At 36.6% G+C, this 23,255-nt stretch overlaps 1 protein-coding gene across 1 annotated transcript in view; it reads right to left on the bottom strand.

Moving 5' to 3' along the window:
* Window positions 1-1,198: 1,198 nt before the first annotated feature.
* The window catches only part of LOC121437119 (collagen alpha-5(IV) chain-like), a 191,883-nt gene continuing 169,826 nt past the window's right edge, over window positions 1,199-23,255 (bottom strand). Inside the window, 12 exon segments of the mRNA XM_041636956.1 lie at window positions 1,199-1,380; window positions 2,691-2,903; window positions 4,902-5,000; window positions 5,480-5,608; window positions 9,048-9,119; window positions 9,427-9,499; window positions 10,295-10,428; window positions 13,062-13,070; window positions 17,594-17,602; window positions 19,258-19,443; window positions 20,652-20,702; window positions 22,145-22,243. Of these exon segments, the coding sequence (XP_041492890.1) occupies window positions 1,199-1,380; window positions 2,691-2,903; window positions 4,902-5,000; window positions 5,480-5,608; window positions 9,048-9,119; window positions 9,427-9,499; window positions 10,295-10,428; window positions 13,062-13,070; window positions 17,594-17,602; window positions 19,258-19,443; window positions 20,652-20,702; window positions 22,145-22,243 (1,256 nt within the window).

Here is a 23,255-nt window from a genome sequence, read left to right as displayed (position 1 = left end):
TGTATATTTTCCACTGTGAGATATAATCCAGTCACATCAGGATCACATCAATAATATTCAATGTAACAGAACTCTAGCCAAGGACTATCCCTACGCAATTCAAGTACATTGATAGTGCTTTAATCTTCTGTAAACTTTATCTCAAATAATTGTTTGAGGGGTGATAGTGCTGCTCATTATAATATATCAAATAAATTCCAAGCTATAATTCAGCAGTTAAAGCATTCTACTATCTGTGCTCAAGATAATTTTCTAATCTTTCTCCCTATGGAAACTTTACATTCTCAAGATCTTTGTCTATTTTCCATTCTCATTTTTTTCCTTACTACAACTTTCCCTATAATTATATGTGTAGCTCTCAACCTCTGAGCCATGTCTACAACTTGGCCACACATGGGGCCCAGACCACACAGCTGCCATGGGAGGCCGCACCAGGTTCCAGGAAAAGCCATAAGCTGACACCACCCAGGGAGGGCCAGCATCTAAAGGCAAGTACCCGACAACCCAACCATAGACAGGATTTGATAAGATCACCAGATCTCCCTGAGCCCAGGACTCATCTATTCCTCTTTTGCCAAGGCCCCTAGACAAATGTCAGCCAATCAGGGTTCTGAACCCTGGAAATGCCCTCACCCCAACCTCTACTATGATAAACAAACAAACAAACAAACAACCCTATCCCAACTGCGTTGGGCACTCTGCTCTCAACCACTGCGTCAGACAAACAGAGGTCCAAGCTTAAGCTCTTTGATTTAAAAAAAAATTATATGTTTAGCTAGTTGTTTTCCAATCTATCAAAGACAGAGCAGCACAAAATATATTTCTTTGAGATCCTCAGGTGTCGCCAGTTAGAATTAAACATCCTTTCCTCCATACTTTTGCCAAATGTTTTATTTGATCTTTTGTAGTACTTAGCCTAAGCTGGATACATACCACATTAGTACAAATTAGCACAAATATACACAAGTATATTGCCTAGTGACTAGGCTGAGTTCTCTTTATATTAAAATGCTTGTCATAGGACCTGATCAAAAGTTGATCTCCAACAAACACAGTTCAAACCAAATATGGAGTTGATATTAAAAATCACTCTTGTATATATAACTTGGGTTGAATAGCACTGATTGTCCATTTTAGACTGATTTCTTACAAGTTAAACTAAGCTGAGATTGGTAAAAGTAAAAGCTAAATCACTGTCTTACCGACTAATGAATGGCTGGATGCTCTGACCCTTCAGGGGTTCCATGCTCATTGGCATGGGCTCTGGGGTGGAAAGCCAGTAAGAATAGTCATTTCTTGAAGCAAAGTTACAAACATTGTTAATGTTGCAGAACATGAAAGGCATGGTACTGAATCGACGAAGGCAGCTGCCAGCGGTTCCTAAGAAGAATTGAAAAGAAAAAGATGAAGGAATACATTATGTTTACTTTCTCCTGAAATCATAAAAACAATGTTTTATAAAGAAATTGTGCACATTTCTTAGATTAAAAAACACCGGTTTTTGAAATCCCAGCTTTCACTCATTTTGTCATTTATAAAATCAAGATGTATTTTACAATGAATGTAGATTTCATTGTTATAAATAATTACATATTCCCAGTGTTGTTTTTAAGTTCGTTATGGATCCTACAAACAATGGTGTCTACTGAAGAACTTCTATACGTTTTTTGAGGACACATAAAAGAGACATACTAAATCTTTGCAGAATCTGTCAATATCTATGTTGACCCCTTTTTCTAAGATGTGTTCAGTATGCATCTTGTGTGGGCTAGGAATTTCTTCAAGCGTATTAATAATATTAATAATAATGCTGACCAATTACAGACAGGTTTAGAGATAAACTGAAAGTTAAACAAACGTGAAAGAAGAAGGAAAAATTGCAAGAAGAACAAAGAAAAGGAAAGTCAAGGTTAAATTGATATTTAATCTAGATTCTCAACTCCAGTGCACTGAGACATCCCTCACACCTACAGAGTTAGTAAAGCACACCTCTAGGTGTGTTTGTTTCCTGATAAAGGAGAGCCCACCTTGAATATGGATCATACCATCCAATAGACTTGGCATAAAGAAGAGGAAAAAGAGAGAAAGAAGAAAGCCCACTAGCACAGACTTTCATTTCCCTACTTCCTAGTCATCATGAAACGATGACTAGGAAGTAGTCTGCTCTTCAATGCCCTTCCACCATAATGTTTTGCATCATTAAGGTCAGGAGACAGTGGCACTAGCTGACCACAGAATAATATTGCACTATGAGAGAAAATAAATCCTTTGTTCCCTCCCCACTTTTTGGTTTTTGAAAGAGGGTTTCTCTGTGTAGCCCTGGATGTCATAGAACTCACTCTGTAGACCTGGCTGTGTAATCAAACAGCTGCTCTACTGTAGAGAGCCCAGAACAAATATTCCCTTACTAAGCTAAATAAAAGGAAACATGGTCCCTTTGAAGTCATCTTGTTTTAAGCCAAAAATGGTACCATGTACTAGCTACAATGACTTGAATATTTTTATTTGAACTTAAAACTATTCATTTAAAATCTATAGTGACTGTAGTTAGTTGGCCTTGATATTATCTTCAATTTGAAGAACCCAAAGAAAAGAGGTATGTACTTTGTCTAAGGTCACTCTAGGCCCCAAGAGGATTTTTAAAATAAACACAAAATGCATAGAGAGAAATTTGACGCCAACTATCTTACCCAAGTCTTGACCGTGGGCTCTTTTATTTCCTTGTACATACAGGAGAGAAAAGCCATCATAGATATGCACTGTTCCCTGTGGGCATTGTGGGGCATCTGTTGTCTGACTGTGGCGTGTGATGAGGAATCCATGGGCAACTGAGGTGGTTCCAGGGGGACCTGGAGGTCCTTGCAATCCATCTGGTCCTGGGGGACCATCCAATCCACGCATACCTAATTTTATTAAATCAAGATTAAGTAAGCTTTAAACCACTATTGTGGCTATAAACAAAGTATAATGACTTAATTTGAGTGGTTAATTTATTCAATATTTATAGGGTGTCTATAAAAGTATTTTCAGATATAACGGGCAGAGAGACAAATGAGATTATTTCTTTTGCCCTCAAAGTGATTGTATTTATTTCCTCCTGGTATTGGCTAAAGACATTGAGATCTAAAATCCTAGAAGAATAGAGTTTTCGGTGGGACGAAGTGAGGCCTATTGAAAGCCAGTATGTTATCTATTCTCTTGCTATACTAAAGGAATTTGACTCTTACAACCAAATTTCAGCCAGCTGTTTTGTTCATCAACAGGAAAAGAAAGGTATGGTTTCTGCAGTTCTTCCGGCTTCAGTGCTGAAACCCTTTCCTTTCACTACTCTGGAGAACTGTTCTGAAGGATACTTGCTTACAACATAGGTAACACACACTTAAGAAGCCTCCAAAATGCACTATTTTAATATACCACTAGATCTCCTTTGCATGAGCTTATTTAAAAATTCTTATATCAAGGTCTTTAAGCAGTTTGTGCTGAGCTTTGCCTTTAGGACACTTCATACCTGTGATAAGGACGTCACTAATTTGTTCATTCTCTGGAAAAACAAAGTTACTAAATTGACAGTGTTGGCTCTAGGAAGGCCCACATGAATCACTACTTTGTATTGTTACCAATGATACATTTTTCTAACACACATTCTTTATGTTTATATTATCTTGTTTTATACACACACATATAAAGCCTAAGGTTATTAACATGTTAACAATCTATTCAGTTATAATCTTCCTAATTTTTTGTTATTGTTGCTTTGTTTTGTTTTGTTTTAGAGACAGGGTTTCTCTGTGTAGCTCTGAGTGGAGCTCTCACTCTGTAGACCAGGCTAGCCTCGAACTCACAGAGATCTTCCTTCTTTGCATCCCTAGTGTTGGGATTAAAGGTGTTTGCCAAGACCACTCAGCTTCTATTTTTTTATTTTAGCAATCATATTAGTATATTTTCTTTTACAAGCATAATCAAATACTTTTTGGAACTAGGTTGATGTCAGATAAGAATTTAGGAAGATGAGTCTCAGCACTCAGGAGGCTGAAGGAAGAAGATTGTTATGAATTTTAGGCCAGCCCAGACTACATTATGAAGCCTGAGCCAATCATTACTGCATAGTGATATATTGAAGCAAAAAACAAAACAATGAAATAAACTTAGTAGATATAAAGGTCAATATTGTTTTATGTTTGTTTGTTTCAAGACAGGGTTTCTATGTGCAGCTCTGGCTGTCCTGGAACTCGCTTTTTAGATCTGGCTGCCCTCAAATTCAGAGATCCCTTTGCCTCCTGAGTGCTAGGATTAAAGGTGTGGGCCACCACTGTCCTGCTCCAAATTAATATTGTAAAGAGAACCTACTAATCACTGTCTTAAACAATCTTCGCATCATGAGATTTCACCATGATCTTCAAAGTTCTATGGTTATCATTTAAGATTTTTAACCTGTATTTATTGCATTTTATGGGAAATTATCTTCTGTAATATTAGAAAATGAAGAAAGATTAAAAGTTGTTATAAGGGAGTTGTGGGATTTAAATAAACACACTGAAATTTAGTTGAGTAGCGCTGGAGATGTGTCTTAATAGTAACCTGCCCAGCACACTCAAGCCCTGGGTTTAAACACCTGCTACAATAAAAATAAAATAGTTCAACTAGTAATTATTTGGGGTACTTGGAAGAATATTTTGGATTTCTAGTGCTTTATATACAAGCAAAATCCAAGTAACATGTTTATGTTTGTCTGGCATAGCATAGCTCCTTGGTTGTGCCTTCCTATTTTGCCCTAGCTCTGGATGTGACAGTTAGTCATGCTCTTTCATTAAGAAGTTACCACAGTTACAAATACAGGCTCACATCCAGTGCCCTTGAAAACACAAACGTTACAAGCAGCAGCACTATTTCAGTCATTTTACCTGGCTGTCCAGGCAGACCTGGGTCTCCTTTGCGCCCTCCTGCACCGTCAAAGCCTGGGAGCCCATTGCGCCCTGGATCTCCTGGAGGGCCAATTGGACCTACAGGGGGAAAAATGGATTTTAACACAGTCGAGTCATTTCAATTATCATGGCCAGAGGAGTTCAAAGAAATATGGTTGGACCTAAAGGGTGGTTGTGCATGAGATTTTAACACTTCTTTCTTTCTTTCTTTCTTTCTTCCTTCCTTCCTTCCTTCCTTCCTTTCTCTTTCTTTTTTTCTTTCTTTCGTTTTTCGAGACAGAGTTTCTTGGTAGCTTTGGAGCCTGTTCTGGAACTAGCTCTTGTAGACCAGGCTGATCTCGAATTCAGAGATCTACTTGCCTCTGTCTATCGAGTACTAGTATTAAAGGTGTGCGCCACCACCGCCCAGTTTGAGATTTGAAGATTTACAAGAAAAGTGGAGGTGGGACCTGTGGTGGACTGGCATTCTATTCATAGCTGAGACTATTATTGTCAGAGAAAAACTCTTGACATGTAAGGAGCAAATTAAGGCCTGAAACAATGATCCACAAAGGTACCTGGTAAGCCTGGAGGGCCTGGAAATCCTGGTGGACCTTTTAATCCAGGTTGGCCAGGAACCCCTGGAGGACCAGCATCTCCTTTGATTATAATGCTCTGTCCTGAAGGACCAGGTAACCCGGGAGGACCTGAGAAGCAAAGCATACAAATGTGAAGATGGTGAAGAGAAATGTCAGAAGAAACGGATGCCAAATTGGTCTATGGTCAGCAGATATATTTTTTAAACTATTTGTTTATTGTGTATACAGTGTTCTGCCTGTATGTATGACTTCAGGCCAGAAGAGGGTACAGATCTCATTATAGAACGTTGTGAGCCAATATGTGGGTGCTGGGAATTGAACTCAGGGCCTTTGGAAGATCAGGCAGTGTTCTTAACCTCTGAGCCATCTCTCCAGCCCTCACCAGATATATTTTTATGACAAACAAACAAGAGAAAAGTATTTAACTGCTGTAACAACTGCCACATCAAACAGAAGTTTATTTGGGGAAACTGCAATTACTTCATCAAGAAAATCAAAACTAGCCATGTCAGCCCTCTGATAAGTTCCAGGAGTCCTCACCAGGAGGAAAACTCCAGACTCACACAGTAACTCCATCTTCCCATGCTGAGAACCCTTCTTCCCCTCATCTCTAGGCAGAAAGCCTAGTTCCAGCTGCCAACTCTATCTATCTTTGCCAACTCCATCCAACTGTTCTTAACTCTCTAATAAAGTGACACAGATTAACAGATTGCATCAGAAAACAAGATCTCTCTTTTTTTTGTTGCCTTCAAGAAACATACATAATGACCAACGATAAATACCATCTTAGGGATGGAAAAATATATTATAATAAAATGAATTTAAATTTAAACATAAGGTAGCTATTCTAATATCTGATGAAATAGATTTAAAACCAAAACTAATCAGAAGAGATAAGGAGTAAAACTTTATACTCATTAAAGGAAAAATCCAACAACAGGATTTTGTGATCCTAACCATATATGCACTAAGAACAGGATACAAGTGACTAAGAATCATTTCAAAATGCTTCATCCATCAGGGAAATGCAAATTAAAATTACTTTGAGATGTCATCTTACCCAGTCATAATGTCTAGAATACAAACAAAACACATACACACACATACAGTATACACAAACAAACAACCAAATAACAAAATAAAAAAAATGACAAATGATGGCATGGATGGAGAAAAAGAGGAACATTTGTTCCCTGATAGTAGGAATACATCCTTGTGTAGCCACTATGGAAATCAGTGTGAAAGTTCTTCAGAAAGCTGGAAATAGACCTACATACGATCCAGCTTTATTACTTTTGAGTATATAAGCAAAGGAGATATTTACTCATCCATGTTTATTGCTGCTCTCTTCACAATAACCAGAAAATGAAAACAGCCTAGATATTAAACAACTGATGAAATAATAATGAAAATGTGATTTATTTACACAATGAAACATTTTTCAAATATTAAGAAAAATTATAACATGAAATTTGTAGGTAAATGCATGAGGCTGGGAACAATAATTCTAAGTAGGTAATCCATAAACAGCAAGGCAAACATCACTTGTTTTCTCTAATTTGTGGATGTTAGCTTTGAGTCATCAGATAAGTACTCATAGAGGTCAAGAAAATACTAAGGGAGCATGGAGAGAAGATTTCTGAGGAGGAAAGACAGAAAACACTGTTACTAAAGGTTCAATGGGAATAAAGGAATGTCAAGTGTTAAATTGGGGTGGGGAAAGGGAGTGCAGGGTAGAGGAGGGACAATGGGGATGGATAAATAACATTAAGAAATTTTGAAAATATCACATGGAAACCTCCTATTGCAGAGTAGTAGGTAGCAATGATATCCCTGAAGATACTACAGGCTAACAAATGAAAAGCCCACTGCCAGGACTAAGTTACTTCTTTTGAAATTGTTGGGCAGTAAGGTCCCATAGACTACTCCAGACATTACTGGCTCTTGGTTACTCGGAATTTGATGGTAAGACCCCCATTGCTGAAGACACCACTGACTTGAGTCAAAGAATTTGCAGAAATCAAGCTTAGTACTGACCTGGAAGCTTCATCTCTACTGGCTAGCTTTCCTACTGTTGGATGGGGCTAGGCACGTTATCAGAGGAGAAAAGTAATCAAAAATCATACCCAGCTAGGAACCTTATTATCTACAATAATGACTAGCCTAGCAAAACATGTGTACTGGTGCAACCGTGACAAAAACATCATAGGGGTAATCAACCACTTTCTCAGTGAGTTCAAGTGCTGCTCACAAGATGAATCCTATACCTGGCACCATTATTAGGTCAAGAATCTATGGTTAGACAGGTCGTAGGCTTCAAGCAAGAATATACTACTATTACTCTGCTAAATAGGCATAGTATTAAACTGACGACTAACGATTTACCATTATACCCATAGATGAATTAATTTCTCAACCTTCGTCAGAGGAAGTTCTATTTGCAGCAGATGTTAATCAACACAGTGATACAGAGGTCCGAAACTGATGAAGGACATAGAATAAGAGACTGAAGAACACTCAGTCATAAACACACACACACCCACACTCAAAATGCATCTGCACTTCCAAAACTCAGGAAGTGCTTTCAACGTTGTGCAAGAGGAGGCCCAGAAAGAGTGTAAAAGCTAGCGGTGGTAGATGATTACAAGGACAACAGAGAAGTTGCACATATGAACTCATAGTAGTTGGGATGGCATGCACGAGACTTTGTGAGCCCAACTCCCAGCATGGAGAGGGGAATTGGGCACAAGTTCCCACCGTCACTAAGGAGCTACTGGCCATTGTTAGCTACTGATAGAGAGCAAATACATTTTCTCGAAGAGTGTAGTACTAGGTAAGTTGGCTATGTTCCAGTGAAAGGCCATATGTCCAAGAATATCTGGGCAGCACAAATTGGACTTTTAAAATGTTATCGTTGTGGTTTATTGTTTTTTAATGTTGGGCGTGTAGAGAAGAGGCTAGGTCTAAGATGAATTGGGAGAAAATAAGTAATTGTGATCAAAACATGTCCAAACTCTCAAAAGAAAAAACTAATTGAATATTTCTAAGTGATGTTTAAAAACTAAATATATTTCTTAGCGTTGGTGAAAAACAATAGAACTTTCATGCCTCTCTGTCAGGGATGACAGCCCCACTCCCTGACAAGCCCCATCTGATTCTGCATTATGTACAGTTCTTTGTTGTTTAAGACAGTTACTGAAACAATCAACAGATATCCTCTTTTATGGTTTATGAAAAAATCTCTTTAACTCCATTAGCATAAAACTTTTAATTTAAAAATATACAAATGTACAGAAGCAACTTGTTCTTATAATCTGGTCAATTGAATATGGTAATATTAGCATAAATAATAAAATCTTAAGACTTTCTTGCTGATACTGAATCTATCTTAAATTTGATAGGCTGGTTATCAATATAACATAATTAAAGATTTTAAGAAATTAGGAAATTATGTTGATAGTTTGGAAAGACAGAATAGGACTTTCAAAAGCCTTTCATGTTTCTAAGTAACATGCATAAACAGCCTTAGGAGAAGAAAAATCCTTACCTGGGGGCCCGGTAAGGCCTGGTTCCCCATCAGGGCCAGTTGAGCCTGGTATTCCAATGGGCCCTTTCATTCCTTGAAATATAATACATAAAATAAAATCAGATGGAAAAAGCAACAAGACAACCTTTACACAGGAAAATGAGAAAAAAATTGATTTTACCAAAGGAGCTTAATATAGTCAGCACTAGTTGAACTTAGTGTGTTAAGAATGATAATAATAATAATAGTAACAATAGAAGAGAACATGAACTTGGGTGAGCTGGAGGAAGGCAATGGGGGTGGATATGATAACAATATATTGAATATATGAAAAGTCCCAAGAATAAATAAAAATACTTTAGAAATATAAAGGTAAACCTTAAAACATCCTTTCAAATACCTGGGAATCCTGGAACACCAGGGAGACCAGGATCTCCTTTCATTCCATTGAGACCTGGCCGGCCAGGATTACCCTAAATAAGTAACAATCATTGGTGTTAGAAAAATAACAAGGAAGGGATAGAGAAGAGGAATGAAGATTCAAATGTTGCACAGTGGCTTAGAGAACTGTATTTCCAGTTACACTTGAAGGATTCAGATTCTAACTCTGCCTGTTACTACTTTGTGGCTTTTAAATGTTTAAATCTAGGTAGCTAGAAGAAGAATGGTGGTATGGAAAAAATAAGATACTGGAAACATGTTAAGAATAATGATTTCTACTATAAGGAGGGTTTCACAGTTAGAAGACAGACCAGAAAGAATAGGCTGTCTACCAGGAATCTGCTTGAATGAAATGAGTAAAAGTTTCTGACTCTCTGGATTATTCAAACAAGAGAGAAAACACAGGAGTAACTGTACATGTTATTCTCTTTATAGGCAAAGAGAGAGAACTGGGGTGTCTCTTCTTTTCATAGATGCGAAGCAAAACCATGTAGTGGAACTCAAACCTGACCCTCATTCTGATTTCAACATCTAAACTATGCCCACTCACCATGATTACTTCCCTATGGGTGTATTCATCCAAATGCAATGCACTGATGTGTACATGTAAATTTCCTTTTCACAGGTTTGCTTTCACCAAAACCCCCTTTCTAAAAAACAGCAAAGACACTTTAGTGGGAAGACTAGGGGCCTTGCCTTCTCTTTTATTTTTACTTCACCAGTGAGCCCCATAGTGAGTATTAATAAAATTCTGCAGCTCAGAATTCCCATTTTGAAAGCTCTCTCACACACTCTTCTTTCATCAACTATCTAGGCCCATTTCCTACCGGGAGTCCTGGTGGTCCTTGATCTCCTTTCAAACCAGGTAAGCCGGGTTGCCCAGGTGGGCCTGGGTTTCCCCTCTCTCCTTTAATAGCTCCATTTCCAGGGGGACCACGGGGGCCTTCTGAACCTGGTAGACCTGATAATGCACAACAAATGGCCACATTTGAGTACAGTATGTCAGACTTTTAAAATATCAGTTATCTTTGTATTTGCAGGATAAAATACAGAGATGCAGACTGAGTAATTTCCTAGTGTAAACGTGGGTTCTTTTCATTATTAATGCCGTTTTGTGGACTTTTCAAGTTTACATACTTTTCTGGATCAGCATCTCAGGTATCTCAGATTGTCCTTAAACTCACTATGCAGCCAAGAATGACCTTGAACTGCTCATCTGTCTGCCTCCACCTCCCAAACTCTGGGATTATAGGGATGCACCACCAAGTCTACTGTGAGGCATCCTGGGGATTGAATGGAAGGTTTCGTGCATACTAGGCAAATACTTTACCAACTCAGATCTAAAGCAACTCTGGATATGATAGTATTTGCTTCTGTAGTCCTCACAGATGCCCTGCAGCAAGGGAAGCTGCTGGCCTCAGGACCAGCACTTACAGAATGACTGCTAGAAAGCGATCAGGAATTCATGCCATTTCTCTTGTGCAATGAAAATTAAATTATTTAGGGATGTGGATGTAGCGTTGGACTAGGTCCTGGGTTTGATTTCAGTATAACAAAAAGTTCAATTCCTTTATTCATAAGAAGCTATATTCATTCAACTTTTATTACTATGAAAATTTTGTAGTGTGGCGGATCAAGAATATGGCTTTATGTATGCTAGGTAAGCATCTAGCTCCTGAAAAATGACTTCTTAAGCAAATGACACTTAATCACACTAACTTTAAGCTCATTGTAGTGACACATTTGACACATGGAATGTGTTTTAAATGTCAGATATTTATTGTTTCAGTATAGTATGTATAAGATTTATTTCAAAATATTTTCATGTTTTTTCTAATCTTTAAAAAATGCACTATATTTTTAATGTACCATTCTAAATAAGGCTATCAGTTCTGTTAAGCAACCAGGTGTTTGGATCACTGCATAAGCCTTTTGTAGGAAGGTAGGGAATAAATGTTACACATCTGGAGAGTGTTTAGTAGCTGAGACTGAGACTATTTAGTCTTTCCTTAAGAAAATAATTACAAAGCCCTAACAAAGTGAGCATGTTTATCTTTTGTCCTGCGGTTGTCTCAATTTTTAAAATTGATTCTAACAAAAATTATTCAGGTAAAGTTTTAAAATGAATCATGTATGAATTTAGAACAGTGAGATGGAGTTTACCCATGGACAAAGGGTCTAATTTGACATGAGATTAAACTCAAACTTTAATCACCTTCCCTAATTTTCACTACTGCAAAGGAAAGGGTCTATACTGGTGAGAAAGACTACCACAGTGATAATTATGAAAAACTGGATTCAGAAATTACAATGCTGGGTTCAAATCCAGCTCCATCAATAATTAGCTCTTTGATCTTAACAAGATTATTAATCCTTTCAGCTTCAATTTCTTCTATGAAATAGAAACAAAAAAAATAGCCTTAGCTTTCACCCGATATTGGGAAAGATTAAACGAAATAGCAGGTAAAAATTACTTAGTTCAGTGCCTATCAAATAGTAAGGACCACGAAATGTTGATATTTAGATAGTTATGATTGCTATTACATTATTCATAGTAAAATCAAAGAGAAGAATGAATCTTACAAGTTTTTTTTAACATTTTAAGGATTTTCAAGTGATTTCATAATGCGTCATTTATCTGACTATGACAAAGAGGAAGCAAGTTCATGATAAAACAGTAATTAATTTTCACATTTAGAAAACTTAAGTCACACAATTACCTTATCTTGGCATGCAGACACCACAATCACAAAAGTGCCTTTCCCCCTTCTAAAGAAAGGTTTGGGGGTACTTTGTATTTAGAAAAGAAAACCACATCTGCTTAGCTCAAATACACTCGAATAAGGTTTTCTAAACCAACATGGTAATTTGCCCAATTTAGACTAGAAGTCTGGTAGAAAATTGGGCTGTTAAGTAAACACTAAATGAGCTCTGAAAACCTAATGACAATGATGAGTAAAAATTTCAGATGGGAAAACTGAACACCTGACTGCCACCTCTCTGGAGTTTCTAGACGACTGCATCATTTGATGAAGAGGCACTACGCTTTTCTCAACTAAAATAAAATACCAGGAATTTTATGTCATTTCAGACCTGGCACTTGTACTGTCTCCAAAAATTAAGTTAATGATATAGTAAGGACATAGAAATTTAATTTTAACTGTACACAATAGCTTCCTTCCTCTATTATTGTAAACAGCCTTGAACACACAACTCAGAGCAATTCTGGACAAAAAGAATTATAAAAACATAAAGTCCATATGCAGGTATTGGAAATTATGTAGATACTTGCTTAAATAAATATCTTGCAGTTTACAATGTGAATGTGTTTGCATATCTAATTAAAACTCACGATTTATTTACATAAAAGAATCTATTACAAACAATCTAATCACAAAGATCTGATATTATTCCAAACTCAACAGTAAATACATCATATTACCTTCTCCAAAATGCTGAGACCCAATAGGGTAGTATTTAAGGATAACATCACTTTTCAATGATTTCTGAATTACAGCAATAAAGTGCGTTTCTCTTACCACATATATAAAGTATTTAAAAAAAGAGAGATAACTGACCAGTGAAGAGTCTAACCTTGGAAACCTGGGAAGATCAGAGTTCACCAAAGCCCAAAGATCGATGTTAGCAGTGTCAGACACCACACAGTACAAAATAAGATTATGAGTTAGAGGTGGTTCACATTATGGAACAAGTTAAAAACAATCCCCTTTGTCAGCATTTCTTATACCTACATCACAATCAATATGCAAACAGACCCATTCAGAAATAGAGAGAACAAAATCTTTTTCACATAGAGCTTATTCTAGAGAATAAGCTGTTGGTCACTAATTTAATGGGGGGCTCTATTTAAGAGACGATGTTAACATTATTATACTACTATGCATTTCTAAAAGTTAAGCTTCTGAAAACATTCAAGTTGGCAAGATAGTACCATTTCACCAAGAGCCTTCATTTTTTCTCCTTTAACAAATAGGTAACTGTGAATAAATATTTAGGCATATCTTAGCTCTGCCATCCTTTAATAAAAACGTGAAATGAGCACTTATTTGGATGTTCAGAGTGACCCAATATGATAACAGTTAACTTTCAAAACATCACAGGCAAAAATTTGATTACAAAGCTCACTTGTGACTCAGTGGAAAAATAAAAACCAGGGAACACCATTGTTAATTGTACTTTTGTCTTATTCAAATACCGTTTCATAAATTCACATTTTAACTTTTTATAATAAATCAAGAGGCCTTCTTTTATAAATTAGTACTTGTAATAAGTACTTAAGCATTTGAACATAAAAACAAATATCTGAATTTTCCAATGATATGAAGACTATTAGTGAAGGGGTACTTTAAGATATTCTAGCATGCAATACCCCACCCCAAGCCATTTAAAGTATGACAACAGCTTTAAAAAAGTATTACTTAATGTACATATTATCAGACTATTCACCATTTAAAAGGGAGATCATTACATAAAAATACTAAAGTCTACAAAAGAACACTCTGGTTAGTGTTAATTGACTATAAACATGGTTTCTTTTTTCTTAGAGTTCTTGCTATGATTGATAAACATTGAATATTAGAGAGAATAAATTGTGCTAGACCACTGAGTCCCAGGTGTTAAAACACCTTGGAACTTCCTCTTGACTCTGCTATTTAGTTACAAAATTACTCTGGACAGTTCAGTCTCTGAATGTAACAAGAATAGTGTTGCATACACTATCCTCCTTACAGGTTTACATAAGGATCAAAGTTAATTTTGAAATATAAAACTACTGTCCGACATGTGCAAGATGCTAAAAGAAAACAATGATGATTAAAACCAGAACTTTAAAATCATTTGAGAATTTGAAATTTAGAAAAATGCATTTCTATTTATTTAAATAGTCTCCAAACTACATATAACAACTTAACCGATGACTTATAGTCCAAATACCTAGATTAGAATTGTCACTTAGTATAATTCAAAGTAAAGATATTTTATATGCATATTTGATGTAGAAGAACCTGATAATAAGAATACTCAGAAAGATATCTTATTGATGTAAGACATCTTAATAGTTCATCAGCACGGGGATCTTTGGACCACATAATAGCAAAACTTCTAAGACTTTATTTTCTAAAAGGCTACATTTTAATGAGTCATATGCCAAGTCAATTTTATGTATGAGGCCTTGATCCACTGTTCTTCAAATCACTTAATTAAATTTAACTGAAAAAGAAACCATATATAAAACCATAGTCTTATATATAAGGTGGTGATTGCTGATGTTAAATTATAGAGTCAACTTATGCTGGAGAGGGTGTGGGGTAAAGAGAACATTCCTCCATCACTGGTGGGAATGCAAGCTGGTACAACTGCTTTGGAAATCAGTATGACGATTTCTCAGAAAATTAGGAAACAACCTACCTCAAGACCCAGCAATACCACTTTTGGGTATATATCCAAAGGATGCTCAATTTTGCCACAAAGACATGTGCTCAACTACGTTCATAGCAGCATTGTTTGTAATAGCTCAAACCTGGAAACAACCTAAACGCCCCTCCACCGAAGAATGGATTAGGAAAAAGTGGTACATTTATGCAATGGAGTAGTACACAATAGAAAAAAAAATAACAACATCTTGAAATTTGTGGGCAAATGGATGGATCTAAAAAACATCATATTGAGTAAGGTAACCCAGACCCAGAAAGACAAATATCATATGTACTCACTCATAAATGGCTTTTAGATATAAAGCAAAGTAAAAACATCCTACAATTTACAATCCCAGAGAACCAGGACAACAATGAGGACCCTAAGAGAGACATAGATAGATCTAATCTACATGGGAAGTAGAAAATGACAAGATCTCCTGAGTAAATTGGGAGTGTGGGCATCATGGGAGAGGGTAGAAGGGGAGGGGAGAGAAAGAAGGGGGAGTGGAGAAAAATATATAGCTCAATAAAAACAATAAAGCATTCCTAGTAAATAAATTCTTTTACATAAAATATTTTGTGCATGTGTGTCTATGTATGAACAAATGTACGTATGCATGGGTTGGTATGGGAATAATCAAATTTTCATAGAGATTCATGGCTTCCCCCACAAACTGAGTTTTTAGTTCATTTGAAAAAAAAAGATTTCCCATTCTCAAAAGCTAGACATCAGGATGATACTTTATCTCCACTTTACTTCCTTTCTAAAAATGACAAAATGCCGGTTTAATTTAAAAAAATAATAAATACATTGAAATATCCAGGGCTAATTTTTCATTCCAGAGTAGGTACACATTAAAAAAATTAGAAATCCACAGGTTTTTTTCTCCATTGGGTGGCTTTTGGTAATTTTTCTTTACTGTATTTTTGTTTGCTTGCTTTTGGGCTTGTTTTTTTTTTTTCCTTTTTGGTATCTCAATGGTTTATTTTTTAACTTATGTTAAAAGTAAAACATATTTATGCATGTTTGAACTTATGAGACAATTTTATCCGAAAGAGAAAATTACATTTTCCAATTTTAGGTTCTCTTCTTTTTTTTTTATTATTGCGAAAAGAAGAAAAAAAAACATAAACAAAAAACAAGTTTCCACCTCCTCCCAGCCTCCCATTTCCCTTCCCCTCCTCCCACCCTTCTCCCCTACCTCCCACCCTTCTCCCCCTCCTCCCACCCTTCTCCCCCTCCCCCCACTCCTCTCCCCCTCCCTCTCCAGTCTACAGAGCAGTCCGGGTTCCCTGCCCTGTGTTAAGTCCTAGGTCCTCCCCCCTCCGTCCATATCTAGGAAGGTGAACATGGGCTTGTTTTTTGTCTGTTTGTTTGCTTTGAGACCGAGTTTCCCTGTGTAGCTCTGGCTGTCCTGGAACTCACATTGTAGACTAGGCCGGCCTTGAACTCACAGAGATCTACCTGTATCTGCCTTCCAAGTGCTGGGATTAAAGGCATGCACCACAATGTCTAGCTAACTTTGACAAATTTGTTTGCGTATTGGGTGATGAACATGTATATTATTGCGAGCCTTTATTCTGTGCTGGTGGCATTGAGGTTTTTTTATTTATGCGTACCACTTCTTCACAGCAGTGCAATTTAAAATATGTGACAAGGGATTGAAAGATGGCTCAGCTATTAAGAGCACACATTGCAGAGGACCCAAGTTCAGTTCTCAGTACCCATATTAGGCAGCTCACAACTTCAGCTCCAGGGGAGTTATATGCCTCTGGCCTTAGTGGGTACCTGAACTTTATCTCCACTTCACTTCCTTCCTAAAAATAAGAAAAAGACATGTGTGTGCACATTCCCACACAGGAATACACAAATGTGTTCATAAATCAAAATAAAAACAAATATTTAAGCCGGGAGATGGTGGCGCACGCCTTTAATCCCAGCACTCGGGAGGCAGAGGCAGGCGGATCTCTGTGAGTTCGAGACCAGCCTGGTCTACAGAGCTAGTTCCAGGACAGGCTCCAAAGCCACAGAGAAACCCTGTCTCAAAAAAACCAAAAAAAAAAAACAAAAAACAAATATTTAGAAATATGTGACAAGTCAAAATGTGAAGATGTTCGAAACCTTATAAAAGTCTCTCTCTCTCTCTCTCTCTCTCTCTCTCTCTCTCTCTGTGTGTGTGTGTGTGTGTGTGTGTGTGTGTGTGTGTGTGTTTAGGCAATCAAGGATTATATTATCTGCACGATACGATAATCCATATTATTTTTTAAATGCCTTTTTGAATAAGTTTAGCTTCATTGCATTACAAGTTTATAAGGAAACAATAAAAAATATAGTCTACAAAAAGAAAAGCCTTTTTGACAAAATTGAGTACTATAAAATTTCAATTAAAATGGCCCAGATGTATGAATTTTGAGGCATTTAATTTAGCTCATTTTCCTAACTAGATAATGTGGAGCCATTCTGAGAGAAATACTTAGTATCCACAATTTCCTCACAACTTAGGTCCAAGCCACCATTTAAAAATTGAATTGGCATATGTTCTTAAAATCTATTTAAAAACGTAAAAACATTAGGTATAAATACAAACAGGGACATACATGTATATATACACATGCATAATATATGTACAAAAATACATAGGTAAAATTTCCCAATCCATGCAGTTACTACTTTGGAGTTAAGGAGCTAACCTGGAGGACCTGGGTAGAGACGGAAGTTCACCAAGGCCCAATGTCATCATTAACAAAAAGGAAAATATCAAAACTGTTAGAAACATCAAGAAACTAAAGCATTATACTATATACTTTCAAGTTAAAGTTGAATTTAATAATAGAACACTCTGAAAGTCATATATAAACCAAATTGTCTCCATTTAATATTAATGCTAAAGTGAAAATTGTACATTGTACACACACTATAGTTTAAAAGTTCAAAAATGATGTTCATTATTACAAGGTAGGCTCAACATTCAATTCTAAGAGAAACTGGCTTAAAAATTTATTTTGGATCTGTAGTTCATAAATAAATCAAGAAATCACTCATTAGGTATGCATTCTTCTAAAAACTTTGATTGTTCTTTTAAAATAGTTATTGCAAAAGCATGTTTCTGAGGACTGCTTTTCTGTTATTATTTTAAAGGAATGTCCATCAGAGAGCTCCATTCCTAGTAACAAATTACCACAGTGTTAAGTAGAATGAAAAAGGACAATATTTGATTTATTTGAATAATGACATACAAACAAAGCAAGATACTGGCTTCAGTTATATTGCATGCAAGACAGTTAATGTGGCTGAGAATTTTTTGCTGGCTTTCTTTAGTAGTAAGCAAAGGAAAAGCAACACCGTCTAGGAACAGTCAAGCCAACTCACATTAAATCTGTCTGACTTTGAAAACGGTGCTCTGAATCCAGTACATAATGTTTAATTCATGGTTTTTGGGCACATGTCAGTGAAATCAAGTCCAACTAACTCACAATTTTATTGTAATTTAAATGTAATTTTCCATTTTAAGGTACACTTTAAAAAAGAATTAAGAACTTTCAAACATCAAAAGGACAATTGCTTGATTTCTTTCTATCTCAAATTTCTCTTCTTTAAAAAAAAAGACGGCCAAATTCTCAGCTACTAGAAAAAAGTGAATATAAAAGCCCCTTAAATCTCCTAATAACCTATCACCAGCAATTGGGCTCAGCAGCGTTAACCTGGGGTGAAAATGAACATTTCCCAATTAGTAGAATGGAAGGACATAGCACAGACACGAAATGAAACTGTGAACCGTGGTTGCAAGATGGATGGATTAAAGAGTGGGCAGAGGAAAGGCGAGGTATAGAATGAGGTATGAAGAGATTATCAAACTGATCATGCTGTGAAGCTGAAGATAAATTTGATTGCCCAGTTCTTAGAGATCAAGTTTTCTATTGTGCCTCGTGATATCCGCTGATCATGTGACAGAACCATAGCAACAGCTTCTGGTATGGAACACAAGCATGTATTTGGTGATCACTAGAATGATTTCTGTGACGACATGCTGAGAAGCTTACATTACAAAATGCAGATTGCATTTTGATGCCAGGTTAATTGTATACTTTTATCATTAATAACAATACTAACATAACCAGCATTTTTGCTGTTTTTCATTCAAGTTGTTTTGTTATACTGGAATTTTGAGTAAATAATATATGCATTACTGAAAAGAACATGTATAGTAGAATGAGCTAGGTATGAACCAAGCTCTTTTCTTATAAGGAGTTCCCATGTGACAAATTCTAAAACCCTAAAATCAGAATAACCTGGCAGCAAAATGAACTACACAAACTGGTAAACAGACCATTTTCTGTACCACACATGATCATACCTGGTCTCCCAGGAGGGCCTTGAGGCCCAGGGGTTCCTTTTGGACCTTCCAAAGCCGGACCAGGAGAACCAGGAGGACCTGGGGGACCTGGCATACCAGGGAATCCCTGAAAGCCTGGTTCACCCTTTGAACCTGGAAGACCAGGATTTCCTGGAATGCCAAGTAATCCTCCATCACCCTTTTGACCTGTAGAAATAAAATTAGTGATATAGTAAACAATATTAAATGCTGAAGAATAAGATGGTCTTTAAGTCATATATTTGATAAGCAAATGAAATTCACTAATTTCAAACACATGCAAAATATATTCTCTATATTAAAACCATGTATCTGTCACCAGAAGTACTTATTAGCAATGCAGAAATAATGACAGCATCCTAAAAGGTATCCTTTGTATTAGGACATAGAACAATGATCACATGACCATTAGTTATGAGCAAAATAAGACAGACAAGATATAAAAAGCATTAAGTATCTTCAAGAATTGGTTCAAGATGAATACAAAAACTGTTTAACACTTTGGGTCTAATTTTGAGTGTAATGAAATTCAATGGCTGCTATTATATTCAGACCAAGATATTAAGGGTTTATAATCACAATCTAGACAATCTGCTCTTGACATTTATTATAAAACACAAATACTTAAGAGCCATAAAACAGTAGCAAATTAAAGCAGCACTTTTCATGAAAAGAATACTAAAATTTCTAGGAGATATAATTTTAGTGTGAGAAAAGCTTTTATGAATATCAACATACAAATCTGCAATTATTCAAATTTATGTTAACTATTTAGCACTTATTTTAAGATTACATTTGGAGAAAGAAGACAGACATGTATCCAAACATACATATTCCCTCCCCCACCTCAGTTCTTGCCATGTAGAAATAATGCCAGCTCAGGCTGACTGGAAATCTAGATATTCAAGGGTGAAATACAATGTACTATCCTCTTGCCTCAGCCTCAGATATAGGTCACCATGCTTAACTCTTAGATGAGTTTTCAAGAATCATTTCTATTATTGGTACATATTTCTATGGAAATCTCTTATATGTTACTCCGATACTGTTTTTACAGAGAGAAAAAAGTGGGTTTCTGAATAAATGGAAGCTTCTAAATTTCCTACAGTTTTCATCTTTTTTCTATATTTCGTCCTCAGCATTTATGACAGGAATGAAAGGCTACTTATTGAATTTTCCATAAGGATGTTATTTTTGTTAACACAACACTTCATATTAAGTAGCATTGAGAAATATTATAAAGGAAAATTGAGCTTTAGGTTTTTTTGAATATTCAGATGCATTTTATAATAGTAAATGGTAGAGACAGAAAAATAAATGGACTGGGGAATATTTTCATTTTACAGGAAGATATTACTTGTTTTTTCAAGGTATACCAGAAAGTCCTGGGAGTCCAGGAGGTCCTGGGATTCCAAAGCCTGGTTGACCTGTTAGGGTACAAAATAGAAATAATTTCAAATAGGTAATTTATTGTTGAGGTTTCTAATATGTGTTATGTATATCAAACATGCTGAAAATTAATTTTTTAAAATTTCCTCTCTCCTGATCACCTTTCTTTCACTCCCTTCCTTTTCTTCTGTCCTTCCCACCCCTTCTTTTCTTGTGCTACAGACAGAACCTAGAGGCTGCATGTTAGGAACATGCTTTACCACTGAGTTACATGCCTAGCCCCTGAAGACGGACTTCTAACATAGAACAATTCTAACGTAAGAAAACTATAGAGTCTCAGCTTAGCAGTTAAGAGAACTTGTTGCTCTTGAAGAGAAACTGAATTTGGTTCTCCCAATCCACACAACAGCAGTTCACAACTATCTGTAACTCCTAGGAGATTTAGCACCTTCTTCTGTCCTCTAAGGACAGAAAGGCATGCACATGGTGATGGAGGGAGGTCATTGGTTAATAAAGAAACTGCCTTGGCTCATTTGAAAGGCCAGCCCTTAGGTGCATGGAGTAGACAGAACGGAACGCTGGGAGGAAGTGAGGCAGATGCCATGCCTCTCCTCTCTAGGTCAGACGCCATGAAGCTCCAGCCCAAGATGAACATACACTAGAATCTTCCTGGTAAGACACCACCTCATAGTGCTACACAGATTACTAAATATGAGTTAAGCAAGATATGAGAGTTAGCCATGAAGAGGCTAGATATAATGGGCCAGGCAGTGTTTAAAAGAATACAGTTTGTGTTGTTATTTTGGGGCATAAGCTAGCCAGGCGGCTGGGAGATGGGTGGCAGGAACGCAGCCTGCAGCTCCTTCTACAACATGGTACATATACATATATGCAGGCAAAGCACTCAGACATATAGAAAAAACAGATGAACATTTTTGGACACGGGTATAGGCTTACTCTTTAAGTTATCACTCTATATTGTCACTTGATATTTGCTAGTTGCACTATAAAGGAAAAACTACAGAGCTGGCAAGATGGCTCAGGAGGTAAAGGCACTTGCCACCAAGACTGATGACCTGAAGTCAATCCCCAGGCATTTTGAAAAAATGAAAACCACATACACGCACACTCTGCTTCTTGTGACTGACAGACATACTTTGTATACTTAAATCAAAATACATAAATAAAGTACAGATTGAACAAAGAAAGAGAAATTTAAAAATTTCTGGGTCAGTTCTTGTTGGAAAAGCAAATGGACAACATTTAAAACTTTTTTTTCCTTTAGGGAAAAGCAACCTGTTCAACAAACATGACCTAGTATCTTCAGGATGCCAAGGAAGAAACTAATTTGGAAGTGGGAAATGTGTGATACCTTAGAAGATAATAAGGAAGACAGAGTTTTCCTGTAGCTATGAAAGGACTAATCAGAGCAGACCAGGAGAAAATTATAAAATTAGAAAAATATGAAAAGCTATAATACCTGGTTCTCCCTTCTGTCCTGCTGGTCCAGGAATGCCATCTTGACCTGGCTTGCCTTTTTCACCAGGAGGTCCTGGTGGCCCAGGAGGCCCTCCACCACCTAAACAATAGCACAACAAATTATATTGACCCTTTTAACTTCCTTCCACATCCTTCCCCATCTTCATATTAAAGTGCCAAACAATTCTCTCTAAAACTAACAAAGTAGAACCAGGTGAGGTGGTGCATGCACACCTTTAATCCCAGCACTCAGGAGAGAGAGGCAGGAGGATCTCTATGAGTTTGGGGTCAGCTTGGTCTACAAAGTGAGTTCTATGACAATAAGGGCTACATGGAGAAAACCTGTCTGGAAAAAAAAACCCAAGAAAAAAACAAACAAAAAAGTAATAATGTGGGCTAGAGAGATGGCTCAGCTGTTAAGGGAGCTTGCTATTCTTCCACAGGACTTGAGTTTTAGTCCTAACACCCAAGCCAAGTGGCTCACAACCACCTGTGATTCTAGCTCCAGTGGCGTGACATCTGTATTCTCCTGAGCACATAAGTTTACAATGCACACTCACATAATCAAGAAAAAAAACCAAAATATTAAAGTGCTTCTGAATTACTCCTTGAAATCATGAAATTTTATTTTTTTTTCAGTACAAGGTTTCTCTGTGTAGCCCTAGCTGTATTGGAACTAGCTCTGTAGACCACGTTGGCCTCGAACTCACAGAAATCTGCCTTCCTCTGTCTTTCAAGTTCCGAGATAAAGGCGTGCATCATGACTGTCTGGCAAAAATCATAAAATCTTCCAGAATTAAAAAAAAAGGAAATGATGACCATAAGAAATAATCTAATAACTCATTGTCTAAAACATTTTTATGATTTTAATATTATGTCAGAATATTCAAAAGAAAATGTGTGCTTCATAGGCATAGAGAAGACAAGGGATTTACTTTAAAAGTTATTAAGTAAAAATATTACTAGAACTTACCCTTCTAGAGAGAATTATTCTCCTTGGAAAATGTGTGCCTAAACAAAAATGCCTACTTAAATATAGTTTTGTTTTTTGAGGCAAGTTTTTTTATGTAGCTTTGGTAGTTCCTGTCCTGAAACTAGCTCTTGTAGACCTA

Source organism: Microtus oregoni, unplaced genomic scaffold (genome assembly GCF_018167655.1).
Source record: "Microtus oregoni isolate MIOR12 unplaced genomic scaffold, Mior012 000050F_ref0000143, whole genome shotgun sequence".
Lineage (NCBI taxonomy): Eukaryota > Metazoa > Chordata > Mammalia > Rodentia > Cricetidae > Microtus > Microtus oregoni.
This window is presented reverse-complemented; position numbering and strand designations above follow the sequence as displayed.